An 8,511-nucleotide genomic window follows, 5' to 3' on the forward strand; every position below is an offset into this window, starting at 1 on the left:
GGGCTCGCAGGGGCTGCTGCTGGGTGGGGTCTGTTGGCTCCGCGGGTATGCAGCGTGTTTTGGCTGTGGACTCCGAGCAGGTGTCACTACGGTGCGTGCACGCTGGGACACGATGGTGGCTTTGGACCTTTGGCATCTATTAGTATTTAATACATAGTGAATTCATTATAGTGGTCTGATAACAGGGTGCTTTGTTCTTGATTAATTTAATGTCTGTTGTTGCCCATGCGATACTTTTGTTCATGCTTTGCACCACAGTCGAAGCAGGTATCAGCTGGATAAATGGTGCTGCAAACTACTGTTCAGCGTGGTAAGGGGATCAAGCTTGGGTGTTGAGCATTGGTTGTGCTTCAGCAGAGGAGCTGAAGTATGTGAGGATCTCCTGTATATTCATGGATACATTCACATTATCCCCACTGTGAGGGTTGGAGAATAGACTGCTGGCAACTGGGGTTGAAGTGATGCAGTGATATGCCTCAAATCACATAGGAAGTACGTGATATCACTAAAAAATTAATGATAGTTCAGAGCATTAGTGACTACTGGGCTGGGCTGCTGTTAGCTGCAAAGGAGAGGTTGCTAAGGGATAATAAGGTCTGGATCCTGCTTATACTGCTGTTGTCATCTCTGGGAAGCAAATGATGGTAACCAATGTCTTGGGGATATACAGGCCTTTGAGAAACAAGTTCGTTACTTCCTAAAGTCACCTGGAATCCTGTTCATCTACTCTGAGCTTTATTTTTCTTTAAATACTTCAAAACAGAAGCAAAACATTTCGAATTAAAGATTCCTGATGTAACGAGAAAGTAGCTCTTTCGTCTGCTCTTTCAATTGCTGGATAATTTAAAAAGTTAATGCCATGTAACTTGAAACTTGTGAGGAGTTGTGTGTTAAAGGTGTTTTGGTTATCCCTTTAATGTATTTGTAATACTTTAGCATGCAATAATCACTAGCAAAAAGCATTTACTTAGAAAGGATTTAAAAGCATCGGTCGAGATGGGACAAATTTGAAGGCACAAACAGTCAGAGGGAGTAAAGCCAGTTCAGCAGCGCAACTGAGCCTGCTGCTCTGCAGCACGGGAGCTGTCAGGGTTGTCCCGATCCTAAACTTTCTACTCACCTGGCTTCTACTGGAGTCTGTCATGTCCCCTTGTGTAAGTACTGCCACCTGTGTGCTGGCACTGTGAGCTAGTTCAGGAAGGTGATCCAGCTGAAAACTAATTTGCTGTGGGACAAAGTGACCAGATAGCTCCTGGGACAGGTTCACTGTGATACTGCCTGAGCGACGGGGCTGACGCAAGAAAACAGGCCTGCTCCCGTGACTCTAGCAATTCCTGTTTAGATCCAGACACGCTGCTGTGGAACTTCATCCCAAGCGTGGACTTTAAGCTGGCATGGTTGCAGGAAGAAGCAATGCTTCCTGCCTTGCTCCTGCCCCCGTGCTGCTCCCTTCCTTTCCTTGGCAGAGCTCCCTGAAGGGTGTGTTTCAGAAAGCTGGATGCAGCTGTAAAATGTCATGGGTTTTTTTGGCTGGGTTATTGTTTTTACCCAGGCTAGGTTAAGTTCCACTTATCCTCTTGACTCTGCAGCTGCACAAGTGCTTGGGCACCTGTGAAGGAACGGGTGGTACATAGGCAGGGATGAGTACTTGTTGTTCGGAGAAGGTGGATCTGCTTCTCCTTTAACTTGGCTGGTTGATGCTGGTTCCAGATGTTCGTTAAGCTATGGCCTTGTGCTTCAGGCGAACAGCATTTGACATACGAAGCTTTTCTCCCAGATCTTTGTTTCCACTGCCGTGCTCATATGCAATTCCCCTAGTTTTATCTACGCCATTGTTTGTGGAGTTATGCTGCAAACTGGATTGTTGAGCTGATCGTGGTTAAAAATAACTCCTTTTTATCGTGTTGTTTGTTCAGGAACCTGCAGTTAAGGACAGTAAAGAGACAGGAATAGGGGAAGAAGTACAGAGTGGGAATTTTTTCATGGCAAAAATGGTTCTAAAGCCAAAACAGGATAGTGTAACTACGGTCAGAGAAGAAACGAGAAACCTGCTTTGCCGTGCCAAAGTCCTTGAATTTAGCAGGCTAGTGAGTGAACTTAAATCCCCAAGAATACCCCTTCATTTGATATGTAAATTGCTTTACAGTTTAATTGCTGTTGATTTACATGTAACAACGTATTAGCTGGTATACTGTACAGTCCAGAGGAAATCTCTGCTAACCAGCATCTGTTGTAGCGTTACGTAAACATACAGGCAAATGAGAAAATAAAAGTTTTAATCTACATTGCCTTATTAAGGTGAATATTTCAAAGGGACCTCGCAGGTAATTTTTGATGTCCTTTTTTTCTTAATTGCATCTGTGGAGAAGCCCGTGGAAACTAAAATGGGAGTGTCTGAGACTGGAGCAAGATGTATCTAGGTATAAAAAACGTACCAAATTAGCATGACCTCATTTGATTTTTAGGCGCGTGAGTCTGAGTCAGTTATACTGACACAAGAGAGAGCAGCAATTTTTCATGAGTTCAGATGATTCTTGAATGGGTTCATGTGACATCAGTAGGCTTAACTTGATTTAAGAGCTGTAGCACGTTAGCTATGCAAATAGATGTGAAACATCACTTAAATATTTTTGGCTTCTCCTTTATGAAGTGAGTGTCTCTGCAGTTCCTGTACCTAATCTGAAATTAGCTACACTTTTGGGGTGATACATTTCCAGCATTCCCCGTTAATATCTTACTGTAGCTAGACCACTTGAGGGTTTTCAAAACAGCGATGTGTGTTGGAATTCCTCCTGCAGAGGTTATGTCATGATAAGCAATATTTCTTTTCACAGTTAGCACTGCCTTTTAATCTCTCCCCATTTCAGATACAAACTCATGATTTTTTTTGATATCTCTTGCTGTACTTTTTTGGGTATCTCAGTTTCAGCCAGTGCACAGCTGCCAACTCCATCTGCAGATTGGCCTTTCATCTTCAATATTTTGAAAGTCATACAGGAAAATTTAAAGGACAGAAAGTGATACTGAATATTTGAGAACTCTGTTTAAAAGGAAATGTGTTTTCTGAAGTGTGCCTGTGCCTGTGAAAGTAACATACACGTGAATGAGTGTTGTTGGAATCTTTCACAGATCCTAAAAAATGGCTAAATGAAAAGAATTAACTTAAAAGAAGCCATCCAGAACAGGATTAAATCTTAACCATAAAGAGCCACATAGTACTACTGAGGACAAAACCTATATAGAAAGTTGGAATAACAGGTAGACTTTTACAAGTAGATGCTGCTAAATATGTTGACTGGTACATTTGGGCAGGGCTTATGTAGCCTTGTAGCATTCCTTTTCAATGAGTTAGTTGTAACCAGCAGGCTGTTGAAACCAAACAACGATGTAGTGGTTGTGTGTTAACACGGACAGGGCCGTCGTGCCTATGGCAAGGTGCATGACAGGCTGGGACTGAGGGTTTCTGGCGGGGAGATACGAGGAAGCCCTTAGTGTGTCTTTGTTCTGTGAGTTACAGCTGTTGTTCTCTGATCTTCATGATCACGTTTCAAGTGTCTTGCCATGAACTGGAATGGTTATAATGAGTCAAGTGCATTATTGTTCTTGAATTAGCCCTCAGTTGTAACTGTATGTGGCTTCCCCCACAAGGTTTTAAGGATTATGAATGCTGATAATGAGCTTACTTAAGGTGGTATGATTTTTATGGCCTCAGCAGCATTTCTTTTGGTTGTCCCTGGTGTGAGAGAGATCAGAAGTTGTAATCCATCAGTCCCTTGCAGAACTGAAGAGGAGTTTTGTGAACTGTATCCAAGAATGAGATGCAGTATTTTCACAGTGGTGTTATATCTTATGAAAAAACACTCTTTTCCTTCTTCCCCAGTTTCTCCCTGGGAATTTTAAGGATTACTAGACAATGCTTTTATTTCTGCTTCAGAAGATGAGATTGGTAATTCCTGTACTGATGGGTGTTGGTGGTGGTCTTGACAGGTAAAGGGACAGTTAAAGGTGTTGTTATCACTGTACTGTCTCTTCATTCTGATCTGTCATGAAACCACGAGGAGGGTGCCACAACTCTTTCTATGTCACTAATTTTGTTCTTTCCTTTAGAAACTTGGATATTCAGTGTGGCCAGGGTTACTATTGCCCAGCTGGCCATTTCTGCTTCCTTAATAAAGTACCAGCATAGCAGTGGTATTGGAAAAGTATGTTAATAACGGTAGTTCTTTAATATGCATACTTAAACTGACATAATAGTCTGCTGTTGTTCCAGCCACTTATCTTGAAAATAAAATAAAAACTCAGATTAAAAGCAGTGGTTCCCAATCTATGAGCTATATCCTGCTTGCTGGACTCAGAAGTAGAGCACAGGAAACGTGCTAAAGCCCAGCCAACAGCTAACCACTTCATTATGAAATGCAGGAGTTGAATCAGCTTCTTTGGAGCGCAAAAGAGACAGTGCATGAGATTGCTATTTTCCCGGAGAAGACCTCCACCTCTTCCTGGTTGAATTGGTATTAATTACACTTGCTTCCTCGGACTCTACCCCTCCTTAGACTCTTCCTCCCTGGGCTGTCTTCCTTCTTCGGAATCTTTGGAATGGGCAACACCCTTTTTCAGTGCCATTCTTAAACCTTCAGTGAAGTAAGTTTATGTTCTCTGCTCAATTTATTTATTTTTTGATAGATACGTTCTTCTTCAGTTTGGTTATTGTAACGCAGTAGCATTTCTGTGAAGCATTTCAACCTTCTTGTAAGAGTTACACACAAATTTTAAAATGCGGGTATGCGCAGTAGAAAAGCACTTAAAGTTCATGATAATCTGTAAAACACAGAAAAACAGATTTCAAAAAACAAGGAAATTTTCATATCTTAGCTATAGGAGCTACTATTACAAAACACTGTGCAGTGAAGGGCATTCATTTAATATAAATGAGAAAAATCATACAGTGTGGTGTGGGAATTATGCCTTGGTTGATAAGGAAGGAGTAGGAATTGATTTCCTGTGAAGTGCTTTGTTCTGTAATTCACTGGTAAAACTAAAGAGAATTAATAAAGATGATATGTTGCACTACAATAATTAGAAAAAGCTGTTTATGAATAGGTGAAGTCACAGAGAGTCTAGCTTCTTCTGTGGTTTCTTAATTTGGGTGTGGTTTAATTAAATCTTAATACAGGAACCTTCAGAATTTAAAAAAAACCCAAACCTGCTTTGTGTGTAACTGAGAAAAGGCATTTTCTCTCTGAGCAGTCAATAACAACAGCACCATTAGAGTCCCATTTCTGAAAAACACTGACTGGAAGTATTTCCCTGTGGTAGCTACTTATTCCAGCTGAAGCCTTTCTGCATCAGCCAGTTAGTGCTCCTCAGTCCACAGGGCTTTAGAGTCTTCTCTGCCACAGCCGGTGTTATGCACAGTTTCAGACCATTAAATTTACCTGGAATCTCTGGCTTCCTAACCTAAGAATCCAGGATCAAATGTTGATTCAACTGAAGCTGAGGAAAGGAGTGGCTGGTGTCCTAATGCTATCAATAATAAGCATAAATAAGGAGGGAAATACTAAGTAGGTAAAAAGGTTATTTGGCATTAAGTCAAACTGATGTATTTTGGAATTTTATAGTTCTCACATTTGCCATTTACATGACATCCTCTGGGGTTCATGCATCTTTTTCAGAATATGCATGATCTTCGGACCATCCCCCAAAACCTGGGAAAATCTTGAATTTGAATACTGTGATTAATCTCTTGTGATTGCGGTTTGCTGTCCTAAAACATTTTACTGCAGGTGCTAGAAGGCATTGTGTATCTTAGCCTGTGTGAATGATTGTCCTTGCGCAGCTAATGATGAGCAATTTTGACCATGTTGATTCAAGCATTTGCCAACAAAGCGCTAAATTTTTTTAGTATGTTGTTACGCACCATAAATCTATGCCCCCTCCTTGGAGGGATCCTAACTTCATTTGTAAAGTTGTGTACCCCAATGTGAAGGTTCAGTGCTATTGCATGTGGGCAATTATTTGAACAGGACAGCAAAGGTAATTGCTGCTATCCGTTGTTCGAGTTTGGGGGGCTGCAGTTGCTTGCTGGCTCTGAACCTGATTTAAAAATTAAGCGTAAGAGACAAGGGAAAGGACATGGGTATTAATAGCATTGAAGAAGCAAGGGGTTAACTCAGTCTCTTTTGGTTTTGCTTGGTTTTTTTAATTGCCTGGCACATGCGTAGTTTGGAAAAGAGTGGTCAGAAAATGCTTATGGCAAGGTTGTGCGTGTGCTCCACACCCAGAGGCTGAGAGAAAGCCCTTTTCTCCTGCTTGTCATGTGCATTTATTCTGGTAATGATTTACTCAGGGCAAAGTATGCTGCTCATAACTTAGCAAATGTAAAAGACTAATCATGACAATTTACAAAGATAATGGGGAGTAACTGGATTTGACTGTGGCCGTGTCTACAAAGTTCTGTATGTTTTCAAGTTCTAAGGTTTTAAGATCATGCTCCTAAGTGATTGTAAGAAATAGATGCAGCTGAAAGCCAGAGAAATGTGAGTCCTCCTCTGATATAACCCACCTGCTTAGTTAGGCCATTTGGGCTTTCCGTTGCACTTGACAGTTTCTGCTGCTGAGACAAAGTTTAGAAAGCAGCATTGGTGGAGGTGTGGTTATCATGACAGATCTTCTTACGCTGTCTTCCATAGCTTTTACTTATGTTTTGCAACCTCTTCTTTTCTTTCTTTCCCATTTCCTCCTTTCTGACTTCTCTCTGATATTTTTCTTTTTCCTCCCCGTCTTCCCTGCTCTGCCTGTGTGCACAGGATGGAGTTCAAGATCTCCCGCAGTGGAGGAAGAAGCTGCTCTTCCCTGTGGTGCTAAAAGGAGTTAATCTAAAAGAGGCTTCCCACCATGTTCATGCAACAGCATGTTGGTGATCAGGCTGCTGATCTGGTGTGGTCAAAGTTTGTCTCCCTACTAGTAAGGTAGGAGAGTGAGAATTATAAATTCTACAGGTCGGCTTGGTGCTGAACTACTTGTCCTTGCATTTTGCTATGAAAATACACAGTGCACTTTGCCTCTTCCATTCCAGCTGCCTTACAAGCACTGAAGAGAAAAAAGAGGTATGAGAAACAGTTGAGTCAAATTGATGGGACACTTTCGACCATTGAGTTCCAGAGAGAGGCATTGGAAAATTCCCACACCAACACAGAAGTGCTCAAGAATATGGGTTATGCTGCACAAGCTATGAAAAAAGTACATGAAAATATGTAAGTGCTTTCTAATAGCTTTCAAGTTAAGCTTACTAACCACTTTCAAACTATTTCATCATTATAGTCTATTGTATCAAGTCAGCCAGTTTTTACTTCATTTTTGGTTCAGGCCTTTAATGTCAGGAATGCTATTGGTGCTGTAGTGTTATATTTGGCAGAAAAATATCTTTCCTTACAGCAAGTCTAGAAGGAAGTCCGCTTAACTAGAGAGACCTGTGTGGTACCTTTTTTTTTTTAAGTCTGCCTTGGCAGTGGAGACTGGCCTCTGCCCTTGGTTTTTCCAGAAAAAAACTTGGTTGAAGAAAGTAAGTGGACTATTTTCCTCCAAGTCCATAAGCTGGACTGTGTGATTCAAAGTACTGATTAGACCTGAATAAAAGAAGGGGTAATTTTTTTGTCCGTGTAGTATTTTTTTATATGTCCTATATTGTTTCATGAGGCGTTTCCCTGCCTGAATAAACAGAGTTAAATCAGAAAGGTTGTTCTGGGAGAAGTAAACAGGAACCGAAACAATAATGAAGTTAACAATAAGGGGAAGCTTTTAAATGGGGTATAGTCCTGTTAAGTTCCCCCACTTCTGGTGAAAGCTTAACATCAAAAAAGATCCATCTGTAAGGATGCTGACCTTGGGAAGGAGATGGGATCTGCCCAGGGGATGTGACTGTTGGCTGGCAGAGGTATGAGAAGCACAGAGGGGGAGAGAGACACAGACTGCTGCAGTTTGACTTTTGTTGTAATCCCAAAGCGGAAGAAATTGGACTGGCTAAAACACACAGAAGCTTGCCAGGAAACATTAAGATGTAGGTGAGGGAAATTATTGCCTATGAGTTCCGCTATTTATACTGCCATGGGCATAAAAAGAAAATAGGGTCTGTTCAAGTTTTTGTGAGTCTCTTATGTAGGATTTGAATGATGTATCTGTAAAAAATGTTTCCATGTTATCTTGCCAGGGACTTGAACAAAATTGATGATTTGATGCAAGATATCACTGAACAGCAAGATGTTGCCCAGGAAATTTCAGACGCTATCTCAAACCGAGCCGCCTTTGGTGATGAGTTTGATGAGGTTAGTACTTCAGGCCTGTGAGTTTTAGCTGTTAAATGACTCCATAGTTATTTTGTTGTGTGGTGCCTTGTTTCAGTGGCTTGTTTCTCAAAAGGTGTGGATGTGAAATTCCTTGGTTCTAGCTTACCCTATCTAGACATATTTATTTTTTAAATATATATATGTAAATTAAATAAAATTAATAATATAT

The 8,511-nt window shown here is 41.0% G+C and overlaps 1 protein-coding gene across 1 annotated transcript; it reads left to right on the forward strand.

Moving 5' to 3' along the window:
- Positions 1 to 7,075: 7,075 nt before the first annotated feature.
- LOC104075777 (charged multivesicular body protein 4c-like) lies at positions 7,076 to 8,321 on the forward strand (the record flags this gene model as incomplete). Its single annotated transcript, XM_009576399.1, has 2 exons — positions 7,076 to 7,253; positions 8,207 to 8,321. Coding segments are annotated over 2 exons (293 nt in total), but the record flags the coding sequence as incomplete, so codon positions are not given.
- Between the last annotated feature and the right edge of the window lie 190 nt (positions 8,322 to 8,511).

The sequence above is a fragment of the Fulmarus glacialis genome, unplaced genomic scaffold (genome assembly GCF_000690835.1).
Source record: "Fulmarus glacialis isolate BGI_N327 unplaced genomic scaffold, ASM69083v1 Scaffold44094, whole genome shotgun sequence".
NCBI lineage: Eukaryota > Metazoa > Chordata > Aves > Procellariiformes > Procellariidae > Fulmarus > Fulmarus glacialis.